The sequence below is a fragment of the Drosophila santomea genome, chromosome 3R (assembly GCF_016746245.2).
Source record: "Drosophila santomea strain STO CAGO 1482 chromosome 3R, Prin_Dsan_1.1, whole genome shotgun sequence".
Taxonomy (NCBI): Eukaryota; Metazoa; Arthropoda; class Insecta; order Diptera; family Drosophilidae; genus Drosophila; species Drosophila santomea.
Window position 1 is genome coordinate 15,366,899 of NC_053019.2, and position 20,859 is coordinate 15,387,757.

At 47.1% G+C, this 20,859-nt stretch overlaps 4 protein-coding genes across 7 annotated transcripts; 2 read left to right on the plus strand and 2 right to left on the minus strand.

Moving 5' to 3' along the window:
- The first annotated feature begins 5 nt into the window (after nucleotides 1-5).
- On the plus strand, nucleotides 6-5,515 carry LOC120451476 (eukaryotic translation initiation factor 2 subunit 3). 4 transcript variants are annotated; one of them, XM_039635193.2, is made up of 5 exons: nucleotides 24-199; nucleotides 757-931; nucleotides 3,806-4,042; nucleotides 4,108-4,981; nucleotides 5,050-5,515. In XM_039635193.2, exons 1-5 carry the CDS (start codon nucleotides 134-136, stop codon nucleotides 5,123-5,125), a joined length of 1,428 nt encoding a protein of 475 aa, XP_039491127.1. In that variant the 5' UTR covers nucleotides 24-133; the 3' UTR covers nucleotides 5,126-5,515. The 4 variants fall into 4 exon arrangements, with proteins under 4 accessions (XP_039491125.1, XP_039491127.1, XP_039491126.1 ...); XM_039635195.2 differs by lacking the exon at nucleotides 24-199 and adding an exon at nucleotides 554-682; XM_039635191.2 differs by lacking the exons at nucleotides 3,806-4,042; nucleotides 4,108-4,981; nucleotides 5,050-5,515 and adding an exon at nucleotides 1,577-3,661 and having other exon boundaries at nucleotides 6-199.
- On the minus strand, nucleotides 5,050-13,417 carry LOC120451473 (histone-lysine N-methyltransferase 2D). The gene is given in 5 exon segments (XM_039635165.2): nucleotides 5,050-7,856; nucleotides 7,991-8,955; nucleotides 9,142-11,050; nucleotides 11,114-11,528; nucleotides 13,235-13,417. Coding segments are annotated over 5 exon segments (3,411 nt in total). The 5' UTR covers nucleotides 13,278-13,417; the 3' UTR covers nucleotides 5,050-7,777.
- Nucleotides 13,418-13,875: 458 nt separating this feature from the next.
- On the plus strand, nucleotides 13,876-16,617 carry LOC120450754 (putative ammonium transporter 3). Its single transcript, XM_039633877.2, has 4 exons — nucleotides 13,876-14,127; nucleotides 14,195-14,639; nucleotides 14,697-15,092; nucleotides 15,163-16,617. Exons 2-4 carry the CDS (start codon nucleotides 14,224-14,226, stop codon nucleotides 16,040-16,042), a joined length of 1,692 nt encoding a protein of 563 aa, XP_039489811.1. The 5' UTR covers nucleotides 13,876-14,127; nucleotides 14,195-14,223; the 3' UTR covers nucleotides 16,043-16,617.
- Nucleotides 16,618-16,627: 10 nt separating this feature from the next.
- On the minus strand, nucleotides 16,628-20,607 carry LOC120450753 (heat shock 70 kDa protein cognate 4). Its single transcript, XM_039633876.2, has 2 exons — nucleotides 20,452-20,607; nucleotides 16,628-18,911 (listed from the first exon to the last, which is right to left on the minus strand). Exon 2 carries the CDS (start codon nucleotides 18,909-18,911, stop codon nucleotides 16,956-16,958), a length of 1,956 nt encoding a protein of 651 aa, XP_039489810.1. The 5' UTR covers nucleotides 20,452-20,607; the 3' UTR covers nucleotides 16,628-16,955.
- Between the last annotated feature and the right edge of the window lie 252 nt (nucleotides 20,608-20,859).

A 20,859-nucleotide genomic window follows, 5' to 3' on the forward strand; every position in this document is an offset into this window, starting at 1 on the left:
AGCGGTATCGATAGTGCTATCAATATCGTCGAGTCCAATCGTTCTTCGATATCGAGATTTGATGCCGAGCTGTAATAGCTGAAAATTAATTTTATAATTTTGCATACGCATCGTTTTCAAAAACATCAGCAACATGGCCACGGCTGAAGCGCAAATCGGTGTGAACAGGAACTTGCAGAAGCAGGACCTCAGCAACTTGGTAAGCAGCCCAGAAACACAACCGCCAGACGCCGCCTGCCCTTTTTTTCCACCCGTGTGTGAAAGTGTACGCGTCGTCATTGTGGAGCCGCTTCCCGGAAAAACGGCGGGGTGCGGGGCGCAAGGACGCGCCCATATTGTCTCGAACGGTCCATGGAACGGTTTTGCAGGATATACCAGTGGGTTTTGCCAGGGCCAGCCGTGATTTGTTGTGGGTGAGAGACCTTGGTGAAAAGGCAGCACGTGGCGCTACATTTAGGGTCTGTTTGGTTTTCCCCGCGAGTTTGGCTCTGCATATGGGCATTATGCGGCCCCTGGCGGTATTTGGGCTGTGCCAAGCAGCTCAGTTTCGCGAGGACTGTCCAACTGTTGTCATCCATTTAGCTGATGCAATTCAAGCGACATTCTAACCTCAAAATCCACGGCTTTCCTACATACACACATGCAGCTGAGGGAGGGTGTTTTGTCAGGGGGTGTGGCAGTGGTAAACAAGACTTGTGCTCTGATTTTGCCCTGTGGATGCGCCTTTATTAATCGCATTGTATTGTAATCTTGCAGGACGTCACCAAACTAACGCCTCTGTCACCGGAGGTCATCTCCCGACAGGCGACCATCAACATTGGCACCATCGGTCATGTGGCTCACGGCAAATCCACGGTGGTCAAAGCCATCTCCGGCGTGCAGACTGTGCGTTTCAAGAACGAACTGGAGCGCAACATCACAATCAAGCTGGGTGAGTCAGGGATCCGTGTAGGCTAGTCATAGTCTATGATGTACTTTTCTACTCGACAATAATTTAGCCTAGCCGTATGTTAATTTTTCCTGCTCGCCTGTAAACCCCGTAGTACCCTAAGATTGTACTCCTTCTCGGCTGGCCGAAAATAACCCATTATTATCTTAAGAACTCATTCTTTAACACCGTTCCGCGACGGCACACCGCGTAGCCAAAACTGTCGCTGCTTTAAATCGAGATACTGTTGTAAAAGGGTTCTGCGAATGATTGTCTCTTGTAATTCAAAGTCCTGTGTATTTTGTTTACTTAAATTGCTGGATTAGCACGCGTTGCCTTGTGTCGTCGCCCAAGTAGACTAAAAAGATTAAAGAAGTTGTCTTTAGAATGTTGTATTTTACAAAACTAAATTAAAAAGCGCACCTAAAGATTGGTATTAAGAATATCTTCTTGTTAGCTTAGCCTTGATTCTGTTACATTGATTGATACGACTGATAATCCAGCAATTTAATTAATTGCCAATCTTTTTCTTCTTTTTCCCTATTTCTCCTGTTTTTTCGTTTTTTTCGGTTGCGACGCGTCTACCAAAATAAAAAAACACCGAACCCACCATCCAATCCAAAATTGTCAAAAAATTGTCATTTGCAGAACGCTTAAGCGAAAAGAAAATCGAAAAACTTTTGAGCTCTAAGCAGCAGCGACAGCAGTATGAAATCAAACAGCGTTCACTGCTGCGGCATCTCGCCGAATTGCGGCGGCATAGCCGATTCCGCCGCCTCTGCACGATGCCAGCTCCGTTTTCCAAGCCAGCATCCGCCTCCAGTGTAGATAGACGCACCACCCGGCGAAGCACCAGTCAGACCTCACTGAGTCCCAGCAATAGTAGCGGCTATGGCAGCGTTTTTGGCTGCGAGGAACATGATGTGGACAAAGTACAAAGTGTCAAGGGATTCGCCAATCTAAAGCGTCGACGCAGCAGTTGTGCGGACACCCCAACTCCCAACTCCAAGCGGTCGAAAAATAATGAGGGATTAATAGTCAAAAAGCCACCCAAAGGAGAGTATGTCGTGGAGCGTATTGAATGCGTCGAGGTGGACCAATATCAGCCAGTCTTCTTCGTGAAATGGTTGGGTTACAAGGACAGCGATAACACCTGGGAAAGCCTTGCCAACGTGGCCGACTGCGCCCAAATGGAAGAGTTTGTGGAGCGGCATCAGCAGCTCTACGAGACATACATAGCTAAGGTCACCATTGAACTTGAGGAACAGCTGGAGGCCTTGCCACTAATGGAAAACATTACTGTGGCCGAAGTAGATGCCTATGATCCCCTCAATCTGCAGCTTGATCTTATCCTACTCGCCCAATATCGCGCTGCCAGCAGTCGAAGCCAAAGGGAGCCGCAGAAAATTGGAGAGCGAGCCTTGAGAAGCATGCAACTGAAGCGGGCCCAATATTCACGGCGCAAACAGCTGGTTGATTTAGCATTGTTTGAGGAGCGCATGAATCGTGTGGAGAAACCGTCACCTCCAATACGCGTTGAGAACAACGTAGATCTGGACACCATAGACAGCAGTTTCAAGTACATACAGGATAACATAATCGGAAAAGGTGTGCCCAAGCCGGAAGCGGGGCTTCTAGGCTGTAAGTGCATTGACGAGAATGGCGTAGAGGTGTGTGCTGCCTCTACGAAATGTTGTGCCCGCATGGCCGGCGAGCTGTTTGCCTACGAGCGAAGTACACGGCGCTTGCGCCTTCGTCCCGGTGGCGCCATCTTCGAGTGCAATAGCCGCTGCTCATGCGATTCAAACTGCTCCAACCGACTGGTGCAGCATGGACGCCAGATACCGTTGGTGCTGTTTAAGACCAGCAACGGCAGCGGATGGGGGGTGCGTGCCGCAACTGCCCTGCGTAAGGGTGAATTTGTGTGCGAGTACATTGGGGAGATCATCACCAGCGATGAGGCAAATGAGCGCGGAAAGGCGTACGACGACAAGGGAAGGACATATCTGTTCGACTTGGATTACAACACAGCTCAGGACAGCGAGTACACTATCGATGCGGCTAACTATGGCAACATCTCGCACTTTATCAATCACTCTTGCGATCCTAATCTGGCCGTGTTCCCCTGCTGGATCGAGCACTTGAATGTCGCCCTGCCGCATCTCGTGTTCTTTACACTACGTCCAATCAAGGCGGGCGAGGAGCTGAGCTTCGACTACATCCGCGCGGACAACGAAGACTTGCCCTACGAGAACCTCTCGACGGCTGTGCGCGTCGAGTGCCGCTGCGGAGCTGATAATTGCAGAAAGGTCCTCTTTTGAACGGACTTAAACGTATTTTGTTATGACACGTTGCCCCCACCTTAAACATCATTGAATTGAACATTTTTTTTTACAACATATTAGTAACTAGTTACTAGCTTGCTGGCCATTTGTAAGCTGATTTTATATTACAAAAAATTAATTGATGGCATTTTAATTATTTATTTGTTAATAAAAACGAATGTCGACGGATTGGATTTATATTATGTTTTATCAAGTTACTAGACTAGAGAATAGATGTTAAAAGGAGTATTCTGTTTAGTTTGTACATGTAATTTTATACATTTCATATACTGTAATATTAAACTAGGATTAAGGTAGTGCTTTGACAAACACCCTTGTAATGTGCTGAATTTAATTACCGTATAATGTGCAAATCAATATTTCACAATAAATATCCTACGATTATTAAGTAATGTTTGTTTGTATACGGCTCAAAGAGTGAAGTAGTTATCTATAACACATCTATTACATCTTGGAATAATTTTACGTGTTGGCCAGGTTAGGATCTCGAAGAATGTAATGTAATATTCTTCATAATTCTTTTCGCTTCTAGGATATGCCAACGCGAAAATCTACAAGTGCGACAACCCCAAGTGCCCGCGCCCGGCCAGCTTCGTATCGGATGCATCCAGCAAGGACGACAGCTTGCCCTGCACCCGGCTCAACTGCTCCGGCAACTTCAGACTGGTGCGCCATGTGAGCTTTGTGGATTGCCCCGGTCACGACATTCTTATGGCTACCATGTTGAACGGCGCCGCTGTGATGGACGCCGCTCTGCTGCTCATTGCTGGTGAGAAACCCAGGTTATTTTCGAGTGGCGCAATATTTACTAATCACTACTTATTTCGTGTGCAGGCAATGAATCCTGTCCACAACCGCAAACCTCTGAGCATTTGGCCGCCATTGAGATTATGAAGCTCAAACAGATTTTGATCTTGCAAAACAAGATCGATCTGATCAAGGAGAGCCAGGCGAAAGAACAGTACGAGGAGATCACCAAATTCGTCCAGGGCACCGTAGCTGAGGGCGCTCCGATCATTCCGATCTCGGCCCAGCTTAAGTACAACATCGATGTGCTCTGCGAGTACATTGTGAACAAGATCCCAGTGCCGCCGCGCGACTTCAACGCCCCGCCCCGTCTAATCGTCATTCGATCCTTTGACGTTAACAAGCCAGGCTGTGAGGTGGCAGACCTGAAGGGCGGTGTGGCCGGTGGCTCCATTCTGAGCGGTGTGCTCAAGGTGGGCCAAGAGATCGAGGTGCGTCCGGGTGTTGTGACCAAGGACAGCGATGGCAACATCACCTGCCGTCCAATCTTCTCCCGTATCGTCTCGCTCTTCGCCGAGCAGAACGAGCTGCAGTACGCCGTGCCCGGCGGTCTGATTGGTGTGGGCACGAAGATCGATCCTACGCTGTGCCGTGCCGATCGTTTGGTTGGACAGGTGCTAGGCGCTGTTGGCCAGCTGCCGGACATCTACCAGGAGCTGGAAATCTCGTACTACCTGCTGCGTCGCCTTCTCGGCGTCCGTACCGATGGTGACAAGAAGGGAGCGCGCGTGGAGAAGCTGCAGAAGAACGAAATTCTATTGGTTAACATTGGATCGCTTAGCACCGGCGGCCGCATCTCTGCCACCAAGGGTGATTTGGCCAAAATCGTTCTTACGACGCCTGTGTGCACGGAGAAGGGCGAGAAGATTGCACTCAGCAGACGCGTGGAGAACCATTGGCGGTGAGTATACAGTCCCCTAATACCTAATCTTATTGAAATTACAACCTAATTATGAATTTCCCTTCCAGTTTGATTGGCTGGGGCCAGATCTTTGGAGGCAAGACAATCACACCCGTTTTGGACAGTCAGGTAGCAAAGAAGTAGAACTTAGTTAGTATGCGAATGGTTCTACTTTTAGGAACACCACCAGCGACAAAAGTAGCAGCATCATCTTTATTAGGCCTGTTCGCCCTGCTCCTTCTTGTCCCACAGCTCCATTCTTCCCGTGTCCGTTGATCAAACCGCAACTAATTAGTACCAACATGAAATACATACCTAACTTAATTTATTGAATTTTGTTGTCGAGTATGTATATAAAATGAAAACACGATTCGCTTGCGAGTGTTGTGCATCTATAGCAGAATCAGGCATTACAAACGCAACTAATAGGGTATACCTTATATATTATAATAACTAAAAGCAAATCTGATACATCGTAAAATTGTTTTTATGATTTAAATACAAAAGAAAAACTAAACGAAAAAAAAAAACAAATTGTATTGCATTTTTTACAATGAAAACCTCAAGAACTGACTTGTTTATTTGGGATTGTTGGAATGGAGTCGTTGATAAATTCTATAAATTGTGCAAAGAACTCAGAGAAGTAGGCCACATAACATGCTGAATATTTGGGGAAGAAGTAAAGTCGAATTCGTGTTTATTTTTCATTATAGACCAATTTATTTTTCCACTTTTAGTTCAATTAAATTTAAATAGTTACAATACGATGTTTGTTCAATAACACATTGATACTCGTAATATTCTGTTGTTTAAGCAATTATTCATACAAATCTCAATATCGTTTTTGAAACACAATGTCCGCCAGCAGTCGGTAATCGACGTCGACATCAATTGTGTTGAATAATTTTTGAAACGTTTTTTTTTTGGATTTGGTAAATTTGTTTTAACTATAGCACACTAATTTAATTTTAATGTATTTTTATCTTTTTGTAATTTTAAACTACTATTACCAAGTACGTGTTAGTTTAATTTAATATTTGGTTTCTTGAGACTTCGTTTATTAGTAAATATAGCTTATTGAATAAAAATTCGTACTTAGCCGTGATGTACATATGTCGTTTTGGTTTTACGGTTGAAACTGAACTTTGATAAATGACTCTCACTAATAAGTATATTGAAAAACGTTTGATTTCGTTCGTTAATACTATTGAGTAATTTCTGTAATACTTGTGATTTCAGTTTGCTAAATTACGCCCCCGAAACTGGGGAACACGATTGCGTTGTGGTCAGTACACGCTTTGAGCATTTGATAACAGAGTCAAGTCTTCGTTGAACATACATACATAATATCCGAACTTAAACAACAAATTGTACAATTCATGCTTGTCGGTCCGTTCGGAATATATAGCTATTTTGAGCATCCATTGAACACAATACAGTTTTCAGGTCAGAGATCTATTACAACCAAAAGCGGAACAAGAACCGTTCTCGAGCACGTCCTCCTCATCATCGTGTCATCCGAAGGATTACTTAGATTAACTTAGAGAAGAACTGAGGGCAAGGCAAACCAGAATAACTTACTGTGTAGTATCTATTCGAGGGTATCTCCGGCTTCGACTAATTGCTTGAGTAACACCTGACTTAGTGTGGTTACGACTAGTTGAGCAAATTGATCGAATCAAACAATTCATTCGCCCATTTCTTGTGGAACTCGCTTGCTCCTCTACCTGATTTCCATGTACATTCCAAGTATAATTATATCGTGCTTATATCGTTGGCATTAGACTGTCTAGGACCCGCCCAATTCAAGAAGTAAACGAAAGTTATTCTCTAGCAAGTCCTTCGTTATCGATCAGGAAACCGTCTAATGTCTATTAAACCCCACACAAAAACGACTGGAAACGATTTCTTAGGCCTAGATACACTGATTCTGATGTATGCAGTTTCATTTTATATGGTACATTCATTGATTTGACTGGGAAAAGATGGAAATTTAGAAGTTTGAAAAGCATCTGTTGGTCGACATCTGTACGACGACGTTTTATATAAAGCGGAAATAAAATGTTGATGAGCTTTCAATTTAAATTCGTATCCTATGGTTTTCCTCTATTTATGTATGTATGTCTATGTCTAGAGTTCCTATGTGCAATGTGTGTGCATCTTGGGGATGAGCAGCAGGGAAATACGTAGAATTTTTGGTCAGCTTCCTCTAGTTGTATATAAAAACTTTACTTTCTTACACTCATAATTTAAATATTACATACATACACAGTTATTGACAGTTAACGTTGGCAAAATGGCAGATGGCAGTAGGGTTTGACATCTTAATGATCAATTTCATATACGCTAAGTATTTAACAGTTCCGCTAATATCTTCATAATGCATTGGTTATAATTGATTTTATGCCCGCTCTAACTTTGCTTATTCTATCGTTTCATATCATATCGTATGGTACAGATTCAATTACATACGTACAAAGATATACAGGTGCATAACAAACACGCAGATTTATATGCCGCTTTTGGGTTTGAGTATCATTAGTCATGGTTAAATCTAACAATCAGTTGGTTACCGTCTACAAATATTTAATGACACGATTTTATGTAGTTCTAAGTACGCTTAATATTGGTATATACATGATCTATTTCTCGATGCAGCAGCAATTGGTTGGTTACCTAAGTTGATTAGCCTTCCGGGGGCGGGGGGTTGGGTGTCGTGTGGTTTTGGAGCCTGCGTTTTCTTTAGGATGCTCTTCTGGCCGGGGATCGGGCATCTTAAAGAAAATGGCTTAAATCTCATTCGTTGATATCCTCATCCGACGAGCTGGCAGCTGGAATCGTCGAGACCTGCCACTTCTCCCGGTTGTTGTTCTTGCTAACGTATCGAAAATTGGGATATAAAACCAATTAAAATTACTAATTCACTTGTTCGTAAGCTTTAGTTTCTAGCAAACTATTTAATTCAACAACTATAACTGGCTATATACTCGGTGATTTGTTTTAACTCACCCATGCTTTTTTGCATTGCTGGGCAGAGTGTGCGAGCTGCGGTAGTAGCTTTCCATGGGCTCCTCCTTGGTCTCCTCCAGCGACTTCCGCTGCAGCGTCATCGTCTCTTGGTGCGAGTTTGCGGATCCGCCGCCGCCTCCGCTCATTTCCGCATCCAAGTAGTACTTGGCGCTCTGCGCAATCTTACAGTTCTCGCACTCGCTCAGGTAGTCATCGTCCAGACTGGTGTCGTTGGGCAAGAAGTGCTCCTTGGGGTTTAGGCAGTTCTTCGAGGTGGTACACACGGGTAGCTGTTTGCTGGGCGACCGTCCGCTCGATCCTCCTCCGGTGGTGGCCTTCGTCGTCAGCGGGTAACTCGGCATTTGGCAGTGGGCAATCGCCAGACTTGTGGCAGTCCCTCCTCCTCCCGATCCCGAAGATGTGTCCCGTTTCACGCGCAGGATCTTTGGCAGTGTGGTGCTCTTGGCCGGCACTCCTGTCTGGCCACCTGGATTGTTGTTCTCCACCGGCGGAATGCTGATCACCGAGGGCACTTTGCTGACCACACTGTTGATGGTGCTGTTCAACGACACTTTGCCGCTGATGTGCTTGGGCAGGGTGTAGGTCACGTGATTGGCCAACGGGTAGAAGGTGCTCGAGTTGATCTTGCCGCTGGCCAGCTTCTCGCCGGCTCCTGCGGCAGGGCTGGCCGGCGGCAGGGTCAGCGATGGAGTCTGCTCCTTGCGCTGGCCACTGGTTGCCGGCTTGCTGAGCGTGTAAATGGTGGCCACGGCGTTGTTGTTCCCGCTGCCGGACGAGCAGGAGGACGAGGATGTGCTGACCACGGTGGCGCTCTTTAAATTCGTTAGGCTTTTGTAGAGTTTCGGTGGTAAAGTCGGATTGCTTGGATCTGGCTGCTGCTGCTGATGTTGCTGGTTAAAGAAATGTTGCTGCTGTTTCTGCGTCAAACTCAAGTAGGCATCAACCTGGAAAATGAAGCTGGTTTAGCAAAAGCACCTAGGAAAGCAGAAATCGAGGAATGAAACCAAAGATATCCATATGCCTTGTATGCACCAATCAAAATCCAATCAAGTCCCTTTCCAATTTAGCATTCGATTCATTCCCCGCCATGTCAAGCTCTCACAAAGGGATTACTTACATTTCGAACTCACCTTTCGATTCAAATAGACGCTGGAGAGGGAATCGCCACCGCTGCCACTAGACACACTGCGTCCGCCACTACCTCCACCGCTGGAGCTCCTCCCCCTTTCGGCGGAATTGCTGGATGATCTCTTCTGCACGCGACCCAGTACAATTGGCGGGGCAGACACCTCTTCGGGATGCTGCAGCGGGGGTGGCGGTATGATGGCCGACACGTTGACACCACCACTAGATCCCGCATGGCCATGATGCGTCTCATCGCCCACCTGCTTGGAGATGGTGGCTATCTTGGGCTCGTGTCCACAGCCACTTCTTCTCAAAGTTCCACCACCCGAAGCAGCTGCTGTTATCAGATCCTGCGCCTGCAAGTTCGACGAGGACTTTGCTCGTTGTCCGTAGGACAAAGTGGCCGCATGCCGAACTCCACCGGTTGCCGCCGCTCCCGGTGACAGGGAACAGGTCGGTGTTGAGGTGCTGCTGCTGCTCGAGTTTCCGGCGAAAAGTTTGCCAGCTCCGCTCAAGAAAGCATTCGCATTGGCCGTGCTGCCCATATACGACATGGGCACGTGCTGGATGGGGCACTGGCACATGGGCTTCTTGCTGGCCTGCTGCTTATCGCCAGTGGATGTGGCACTACTGCTGGTCTTGGGCTTCAGCTGGAGCGGGTCGGCCACGGCGAAATAGCGCGGAATAGTGCGGTGATAGCGCCTCGAACTGGAGGGTGTCTTGCTCATCTGCTGTGGCTGGCTGTTCTTCAGCGTTCCGTGCAGAGGCATCTGTGTGGTCTGGGTCACCGAATCCGCTGTGCTGCAGGCAGGTGCCGACGAGATTGTAGCTATCTCTAAAGGCTGCAGTATATCCATGCCCGGCGAGGATATGGCCGCCAGCAGATGCTGCTGCTGTTGCTGCTGGTGCTGCTGGTGCTGCTGTTGTTGATGCTGCAACACTTGGGAGTGTGTGGGTGTGGCTATAAGTTCCCCACTACCGGCTGGCAGGGTATGATAACTTGCGGCACTGGCACTAGCATTTATCTCCACATCGGCTACGGTTAGATACTGTTGCTGCTGTTGCTGTTGCTGCTGTGGCAACTGATGAAGCAACTCCTGGGATCCCCGGGGAGTTGTCCTTCGGCCAGCCGTATAAGCCGCCGAACTGGAGCTGGCCGCCGCAGTAGTAACACTAGCGCTAATGTTCAGGTGGCAATTCTTGTAACTGCACTCGGCGGAGACTGGCGGCTTGGGAATTGCCTGGAGGCAAATGGATCCACTGCTGACCGGAGGCTGTATAAGATGCTGCTGCTGCTGCTGTTGGTGTTGCTGTTGCTGCTGCTGTTCCAGACTGAGTTGGTGATCACTCTGCAGGCTATAAGGCGGCTGGTGATTCTCCCCGGTGGCTATGGTGGTCACCCCGCCACTATTGATGTTGATGTTAATTAAGTTGGTCGTGCTCTGTGTGTACTGGTTTGACTGGGGCAGCACATTGGCCGCAGAATGCGGATGCTGTGGATGCGGATGAGCCACCAGCTGTTGGCTGTACGGCTGGTGGTGCTGCTGCGGCTGAGTGTGCAGTTGAAGAGTGTGCTGCTGGAGATGCTGATGGGCCTGCACCTGGGCCTGGATCTGTTGCTGTTGCTGGGCTTGGGCCTGAGCTTGGGCCTGGGCTTGTGCCTGGGCCACCGCCTGTTGTTGCTGTTGGCTGACAGTGGCCACCGTTCGCTGGGAACTCGCCGGCAGGCTGACGGTGCACTGGGCACTTAGGGCCTCCGCCTGGGAGATGGCCACTGCCTCCTCGTACGGCGGAGGAGCCTCACCACGCGGAAAATGCGGCTTCCACAAGGGATAGTGGGTGGCGGCGCCGCTGTAGGAATAGTCGATGGCACTCAGATTACCCTCCATGTAGCCCATGTTCCCGGCTATGTAGCTGCATGGACATTACAAGGACATTAGAGGGTCTGGAGAGGAGGAGGCTTAAAGGGACACTTACCCTATGCTGCCCACAATACTGCGCTGATCCTCGGCATTCTGGCGATTCTCCCGCGCACGCATCTTGCGCTGCCTCAGGCGATTCACCAGAAAGAACAGCAGCGACAAGGACAGCGTGGCCGTGATGCCACTGGCCACCAGTCAAATGCCGAAGTCGGTGCTTCCATCGCTGAATTGGTCGTCCAAGCAGATCACCTCGCAGCAGTTGTTGCCGCTGCCCACCGTCTGGAAGGACTTGCACTTGCTGAACGCCTCGCAGAGCACCATCTTGCACGCCTTGGGCAGTCCGCTGTCACAGATGCACAGGCGGCATGAGTCGGGTCCTGGCATATAGTGCATGCCAGTCTCGTACATCTTTCCATTGTAGTCGCGGCAGGAGCCGCCGGGAATCAGGCTCGAGCTCACCGCATTTCCATCTGGGAAAGGTAATGAAATTCGAATTCATTGGTTTTAATCCGTAAACGAAAATATTCGAAAATATTCCAATTTTGTAATGATATTTCACTTATAATCCGAAAATTCTGTTTTTAATTAACAGAAGGTCCTTCAAAAAAATTAATGAAAATCACCAAAACTATTTCCTTTTATTTAAGAATGTTTTCATTTTTAGAGCATACTTTGTGGCGCTATTGGAAGGCTTTTTAGTTTCACCACATTTTAGAAACCACTTAATATACAAATTAATATATACTAAAAACATTATTTCAAGATTTAGTTGGGCCCATGGCTTAATTAATTTTCAGTATTGTGGCCAACAAAATACTTGACTAAGGACCTTGTAGGGCATATGTGCATATGTATGTGCTTGAATAGAATCCGTATATATTTGCACCTATAATGCACGCCCGATGCTAGCTGAATTCTTTATTTTGACACACTTGACCAACTTTCGCCTTTGCTGATTTAGCATTGGGCCACCAAATCACACATACACCCTCAAGAGCATTGCCACAGTGCAGCAGGTGCTGTAAATACTCTCAGCGAAGAGTATGAGACGGGGGACGGGAGAAGGGAGCAGAGGATGCAAGGACCACAATATTTATCACTTGAATGAAATTAAATGCAAACGCATAACATTTTCGACATCATTTAAATGCTAAACAGCAAAAGGAAATTCAAATTAAAAACAAATATATGTGTGTACATGCACACCCGCCCACACAGACACGGACTGCATACGTATTGACAAAATATACATGCGTGTGCAGCAGGAAGGCAAATTTCTGGGCAGGAAACGCACGAACGAAAATGGCAAACAGGCGTGCGTTACGCCCCCGCAAGGAAAAAAATCGGAAAACATCACATACAAAAAAAGTTTGCCTTTTATTCGAGAGTTTCCAAGTGAAACTTGCGTTTGAGTGTGTGTGTGTGCAATACATACACGCGAGACAAACACATGCCCAGTTCACACCCATACAGACGAGGCAAGTATACATGCAAAAAATAAACACCATACACACACACCCCCAAACAACCGCCCACCAGCTCCACACATACAGGCCTTCAAGTCGTTGTGTGTGTTACACTTGGAAACATAGGAAACATGAAATCGAAATAACCGATTTTTTTGTAGTTTTGATCTTCCTAGAATACCCCAATATTTTTAAATAAGTTAAATATTGAAATAGAAAACTATTGGTACTATTAATACATATATAAGCACATCAACTTTTCTTTCAGCGCAGAGCAAGGCGAAATTATGCAGGCCACTTCCTTCGTATTGCCATTTCCCCACCGTTATGCTGTGCCCCCTTTTCTCTCCCACACTTTCTCTCTCTCTTCTCTATGCTTTCGCTTTGCAGAAAAAGAGCGAGCATGTGGGCTGGTATTGGTGTGCCCTGCCAAAGTGTGTGTGTGTGGCCCGTGTCCCATAAATTGCGAGCTGTGTGGCCATGGACCATATTTCCAATTATCGGAGAACGCAGAAGGACCCAAGGCATCGAAATAGATTTAGCATGAAAAACCTTATTGCTGTGCGTTGTCAAGGAGTTAATCCTTGTACCCATTGCAGATATTCACTTATAACAAGGATATGGGGCTGAAATTGCATGGCCCGCATGTGTATATGTGTGTATGTGTATCAAATTTTTCACACCAGTTTTTTCCCACTTGGAACCGTTACCTTTGGCATTTCCAATGAACGCAAGCAATGCCAAAAAATACATATTGCACGCGTTAGTTAGCACTCAGCACGCCACAATTAATGAAAACTTGCTCAGTTTGCCACAAAACTTGTATCCAACAATTATTTCCAAAGGTTTTTTGCGAACGTTCGAGCAATACCAACAACCACCGACGACGACGAACCGAACGGGAGTTTTCGCACAGACATTACGTTCCAGGGCTGGCGATCTCGGTACCGTTATCGTGCCTGGTCGCCAGGAACCGGTTCCAGGGCTGAGCCAAACATTTTGGTGGGTGGTGTTAGCGGTGACTTGAAAAATGTAACGGTCACTTAAACTTGGGCACCAAAAGAATATAAATTGTAGTACTTAATACATTTTAATACATTTAACATTAATAATTTCTGTATGTAGTTATTTATATTTTTTCTTTTGAAATCCTTTTTATATTCGTGTAGCATACTTTTCAGGAATAAACTTTGTATGAGCGGTTACTTAAATTAATAAGCAGTGCACAGTAAGATGATTTGATCTGTCAGTAATGCCTCTAGTATATAAGGACTATAGACATCATAAAATCCCAAAAACTATGCGATGTTTGTCGGACAACCGCTGAAAATTATTTCAGACGTCTTGGAAATCAACTAAAACTTCTCGAGTTTAAAATAGATTTTAATTTATTGACGCGTTCCACTGATAGTTAAATTCAATTCACTCGAAATACGCTCATTAAATTTGCACAATGCACGCGGTGCATGCCACCCAGTGTCAAGTTTAAAACTTTAAGGGCCGCAAGCAACCAACAACAGATTAGTGGGGTTGCAAAAAACACGCATAGTGAATAATCTACGATTGCTGAACGACGATTAAGTTGCATTTAAATCAAATGCGGGTAATTTTTAACATTCATGTTCAAAGGTATTTGTATTCGCCAACCGATTTCCTATCTGTTTTGGCAGTTTTCAATCGCCCGACAAGCCAAGCGGACATGAACAACGGCACAGTGGGAGCTCCGAGGAATCACAGCAACTATGTGATTCCCGGTCTGTATGACCTATCCGTGGAGGACACCAACTGGGTCCTGACCTCCTCCTTCATCATCTTCACCATGCAAACGGGATTCGGTATGCTGGAGTCCGGTTGTGTGAGCATCAAGAACGAGGTGAACATCATGATGAAGAACGTGATTGACATCGTTTTGGGCGGATTTACTTACTGGCTCTTTGGCTACGGAATGAGCTTCGGCCGCGGCCCACTCTCCAATCCATTCATCGCCATTGGAGACTTCATGCTGGATCCGCCGGTGGGCGATGCCCTGATGGGACAGATCTTTGCCGCCTTCCTGTTCCAACTCTCGTTTGCCACCACGGCCACAACTATAGTCAGCGGCGCCATGGCTGAACGGTGGGTAACCATAGTGCATCTGGAGTTGACACACCAACTTGTTATATATCTTTCCAGTTGCAACTTCAAGGCATACTGCCTGTTCTCCTTCCTGAACACCGTTGTCTACTGCATCCCCGCTGGTTGGGTGTGGGGAGAGCATGGATTCCTCAACAAGTTGGGCGCTGTGGATATCGCCGGCAGTGGACCAGTGCATCTGATTGGAGGCGCATCCGCCTTCGCCTCGGCCGCCATGTTGGGCCCTAGGCTGGGTCGCTACTCCGACGGATATGACCCGCTGCCATTGGGCAACCCAGTCAACGCGTGTATGGGTCTGTTTGTGCTCTGGTGGGGCTGGTTGGCCTTCAATTCGGGCAGCACCTATGGCGTTAGTGGGGCTAAATGGCAGTACGCTGCTCGAGCCGCCGTTATGACCATGATGGGATCTTTCGGAGGCGGGTTCACCAGCTCCATGTAAGTAAAATCAAAGCCATTTTGAATGAGCGGCCTACATAACTTCGTGTGGTTTTATGTGTTTTCATAGCTATTCCTTTTGGCGCCATGGAGGCGGCATGGACATCATGGATCTGATCAATGGAGTGCTCGGCTCCCTGGTGTCCATAACGGCCGGCTGTTTCCTGTACCGCGCCTGGGAAGCCCTCGTTATTGGAGCCATTGGCTCGCTGTTCTGCGTGCTGGCCATGCCGCTTTTTGATCGCATGGGCGTGGATGATCCGGTGGGAGCCAGTGCGGTGCACGGAGTTTGCGGCATCTGGGGCGTTATTGCCGTGGGACTGTTTGCGGATAATCCTGTTCCTCTGGATACGACCAACGGACGCAGTGGTCTGTTCAAGGGCGGCGACTGGTATCTACTGGGCATTCAGACGCTCTCGGCATTCTGCTTGGTCTGTTGGGGCATCTGCTCCACCTTCCTGCTGCTGTATGTGATCAACAAGATTATACCCATTCGCATGGATCCACACGAGGAGCTGCTGGGCGCCGATCTAACCGAGCACCGGATTCGGCACTCACAAATCGGTTTATCGCGAGCCATCTCAGCTTTGGCGCCCATTAAGGTGGACCTTAAGGAAATCGCCGGCATTCAGCCCATCGGCATCAATCCTGGCCACGAGCGCAGCATAGATCAGCTGCGAGCGGCAGAGGACAAGTTGCAGCAGTGGCAATCCTACCTGGAGCAGGTGAGTGGTCCGCGAGCCAACCTAAAAATGGACGCCGGTCAGTCGCCCTCCGACATCAACTTCAAGTCCAAGACGGCGGGCAACGTCTTTAGCCGTCGAATCCCAGCCCGGAGGAGCATCAGTGGTGGCCTGTACAGATCCAACAACAGCGAGTTACCGGTGATAGGTTCTGTGAACCTACCTCAAAAGCCGGAAAAGGATCCCAACTTTGCCTGGGTTGATTAGACCTTTCTAGCAACTGAAGTCACAAATTTTAAGAGATTTCAATGACCCAACAGTAAAATCTGATGAAATCTGGTCGCTCAAAATGTTTAATTAAGCCTCTAGATGTTTCTGCCACGTCAGTTTGATTCGGATAAAACAGTCTAGATGGTTCTTTAATGGAGTGACTAATTGTCTATTTACTACGTAAAGATTAATCCAGAATGATGGGTGTGGCTGACCCTTTACGATATAGCTGCATGCTCAAACACATAGATCCCATCCCAAACGGATTTCAACAAAATAAAAAAGTAATTATATTTCTTCAAAATAATTATACAAGCAAACTGTATTTGTTTTTCGTTGATAGGATTAGTAGACTTGTTAGCGAAGGCAAGGCTTTAGTTCTAGAAACAATGCCCCTTATCACTCCTTATCAGCTACAACTTAAATAAGGGATACCACGTAGATACATATGTAGGCAGGCATCAAGTTATTGTACACATGCTGTCCTATATGACCACAAAACGGCACAGCTGATAAAATTAACATATTTCACCAAGTTCCTTTAAAGCTGAAATAAATTCAACTGCGCAGTAAAACACCAGCTTTTGCAATTCTCAAATTTATTTATTGAATTCAAGTACAAGCAAATATTGTTTGGATGATCGATCGATGACAATAATATAATATATACTATTATGGAGCAGTGTGTTTGGTTTTGTTCTAGTATGAATTTATAATTTATATAAATGAACTACGGGAGCAGTTGTCGTTTTACCCGTTTGTAGTTTGAGGGTGTTCAGTTTTGTTTAATGTTTGGCGAGTTTCTAATTTAGAATCCAAGTTTGTTTAAGCAACTCTTCTACTGTGTTTGGTTGGTAAATTGTTTGGAGAACTGTTACTGTATGGTTGCATTGAGGTGTGGGTGAATGGTTTAGTCGACCTCCTCGATGGTGGGGCCAGCACCGCCGGCTCCGGCAGCGCCAGCGGCTCCAGCCGCTCCGGGCATACCTCCGGGACCGCCGGGCATGCCACCGGGAGCACCACCGGCGCTCTGGTACAGCTTGGTGATGATTGGGTTGCACACACCCTCCAGTTCCTTCTGGCGGTGCTCGTACTCCTCCTTGTCAGCCAGCTGGTTGGCATCCAGCCACTTGATGGTCTCGTTGCACTTGTCCAGGATGGTGGTGCGGTCAGAGTCCGAGATCTTGGTCTTCAGGTTATCCTCGTCGAGGGTGGCCTTCATGTTGAAGCAGTACGACTCGAGGCCGTTCTTGGCGGCAATGGTCTCCTTCTGCTTCTCATCCTCGTTGCGGTACTTCTCGGCCTCGTTGACCATGCGCTCGATGTCCTCCTTGGAGAGACGACCCTTGTCGTTGGTGATGGTGATCTTGTTCTCCTTGTTGGTCGAACGCTCCAGGGCAGTCACGTTGAGGATACCGTTGGCATCGATGTCGAAGGTAACCTCGATCTGGGGCACACCACGAGGTGCGGGGGGAATGCCCGACAGCTCGAACTTTCCGAGCAGGTTGTTGTCCTTGGTCATGGCGCGCTCGCCCTCGTACACCTGGATCAGCACACCGGGCTGGTTGTCCGAGTAGGTGGTGAAGGTCTGGGTCTGCTTGGTCGGGATGGTGGTGTTACGCTTGATCAGCACGCTCATCACACCGCCAGCGGTTTCGATACCCAGAGACAGAGGGGTCACATCGAGCAGAAGCAGATCCTGCACCTCCTGCGACTTGTCGCCGTGCAGAATGGCGGCCTGGACGGCAGCACCGTAGGCAACAGCCTCATCGGGATTGATCGACTTGTTCAGCTCCTTGCCGTTGAACAGATCCTGCAGCAGGCGCTGGACCTTGGGGATACGGGTGGAGCCACCGACCAGAACAATATCGTGGATGACCGACTTGTCCAGCTTGGCGTCACGCAGAGCCTTCTCCACGGGGTCCATGGTGCTGCGGAACAGATCAGCGTTCAACTCCTCGAAACGGGCACGAGTAATCGAGGTGTAGAAGTCTGTACCCTCGAACAGAGAGTCGATCTCAATGCTGGCCTGGGTGGAGGACGAAAGGGTACGCTTTGCACGCTCGCAAGCGGTGCGCAGACGACGCAGAGCACGCTTGTTGGTGGTCAGATCCTTCTTGTGCTTGCGCTTGAACTCCTGCACGAAGTGGGTGACCAGACGGTTGTCGAAGTCCTCACCACCCAGATGCGTGTCTCCGGCCGTGGACTTGACCTCAAAGATACCGTCATCGATCGACAGGATGGACACATCAAAGGTGCCGCCGCCCAGATCGAAGATGAGCACGTTGCGCTCTCCAACAGCCTTCTTGTCCAGACCGTAAGCAATAGCAGCGGCTGTGGGCTCGTTGATGATACGCAGCACGTTCAGACCAGCGATGGTGCCGGCGTCCTTGGTCGCCTGACGCTGAGAGTCGTTGAAGTAGGCCGGCACGGTGATGACAGCGTTGGTCACAGTCTTGCCCAGATAGGCCTCGGCGGTCTCCTTCATCTTGGTGAGCACCATCGAGGAGATCTCCTCAGGGAAGAAGGTCTTCTTCTCGTCCTTGTAGGTCACCTCAATCTTGGGCTTGCCATCGGCGCTGACCACCTCGAAGGGCCAGTGCTTCATGTCCGACTGCACAGCGGCGTCATCGAACTTGCGACCAATCAAGCGCTTGGCGTCGAAGATCGTCTGGGTCGGGTTCATCGCCACCTGGTTCTTGGCGGCGTCTCCGATCAGACGCTCCGTATCGGTGAAGGCAACATAGGATGGAGTGGTACGATTACCCTGGTCGTTGGCGATGATCTCGACCTTGCCATGCTGGAACACGCCCACGCACGAGTAGGTGGTGCCCAAATCAATACCAACAGCAGGAGCTTTAGACATCTGGAAAATCGATTACAATGGTATGTTTCAATTAGTTTTTAATTTTCTCGACTTATATATGTACAAAAAAAAATATAAAACTGTGCTCAAAACGATACAAAGATTGATACTAAGATACTACAATTGTTATAGATGGAAAATTCAACGTTTGCTGAGATGGCAAAGTGGTATAGAAATATAAAGTACAGAAACCTTTGAATCTGATTAAGTATTGATTGTCCTATTTTTCCCCGCGTGTATTTGGGGGTTGCTGAATGCATTCCCATAACAACCAAGGCAAAAGCAGAACACTTTTCGATTTCCTAGTGAAAACGCCATCTTATTTCGCCTTTTACAGCGAACGTTTCGTTTTCATCGTGCCATTTATGCCGCATGTTTATCTAAAACGGCTTGCCAAAGTCGCCGAAATCACGAACGATGACTAATGCCAACCGATTCATAAAAACGGCTAGTAGGTAGCAAGATCAATGCTGGATCGAAGAGAATTATAAATGGCGGCCGAGCAGCTGCCACCTTTTTCTGCAAAGTGCGCAAAAAAGTGAAGAAACCGCATGGACAAAGGCGAAAATTCTGGAATGCTAAAAAGGCAAACACGCGCGCCAGCACACACACACATGCGTATGTACACATAAAAACCACGCTGCTGAAGCCAGGTCATTTTGGAGGGTGATTCGTGCGGTGCGTGCGAAAGGGACAACCACAGTGTCGAGGGCCGCTTTGCGTGTGTTGGTTTTACCCGCTCACAAACACACACGTGCCCGCACTTTGGATGCCGGTTGGCAACGTGTTTTAGCTAAGTATATTTTATAGAAACCCGCATAAAGTATAAACTTATGAATCTTAGTTCTATTTTTAAATATTGTTTATGGTTGTCGGCTGTTTGGGTGTGAAGCTAACATGTTTCTATAGAACAACGAAATAATTAATTATTCCAATACATGCACGCATGTGTGTATTTGCGTGGGGAAGCCGCACATTTTTTCCAAACTGGAATATTCCAGCCGAAGTGCAATGGCACTCCAAATAAATAAGCAATTACGATGAGTAATTTGGACATTGATTTATTGGAAACAGAAAATATAAAACAGTAAAACAATGTCAAGACCCCGCAACGGATGACGCAAGTTTTCTCTCAGACACACACATATACACACAGACGAAAGGCGTCTGTGGCTGCTGTGTTAGTGTGAAGCGGCACATTTTCCAGTAGAATATTCCAGATAAGCGTAATCAAGCATTTAAGCAATTAGTCAGATTTTCCAAAGTTTCTAGAATGTTCATTTGCCTAATTACCCTTCCACTGCATATGAGAGGTACTCGTAAATGCACCTATGCAATTATGTATGCGAGTGTGCATCGAAGCGTTACTCACTGGGGGTCGAAAGTTCGAGAAACTTTGCCTACTATGCGGGTATTGATTAAATAGTAAAGGGCAACGAAAAACACGTGGTTGGCTTCTACATTCTTTTCCGGCAAATTAAATCAACTTGAGCGCGCTTCTTACAACAAAATAAATAAGAAAATGTAAATAAACGCTTACCTTGTGTGTTGTTTCTTAGAAAGTACTAAAATATAACCGTTTAATTGCTACTTCACTTTTAATCTGCCGCACCTTCGATCAAACTGGCTGGCGTTTTCTCTGAATTACACCCGTAAAAAATTTGGGAAAGCCTTTTATATACTAGACCAAGTGTTACCAAACTTTGAAATGACTTTGGTGCTAATTTCCCATAAGTGCAACAGCAAAACCATTGTATATCTGTTCACCCTAATAACTTTTTCACACAGACGTCTGGAAATATTGATGCAAAACGTTCACACCAAAACTGTAAAGTCCACTGTACAGTGACTCCGGCCAAAAAAATCAGCTCCAACACTCAAATGTTGCTGTTTTTAGGTAATTCTGAATTTACCATTCCTATGTTGATGAATATTCTTGTAAAATCTA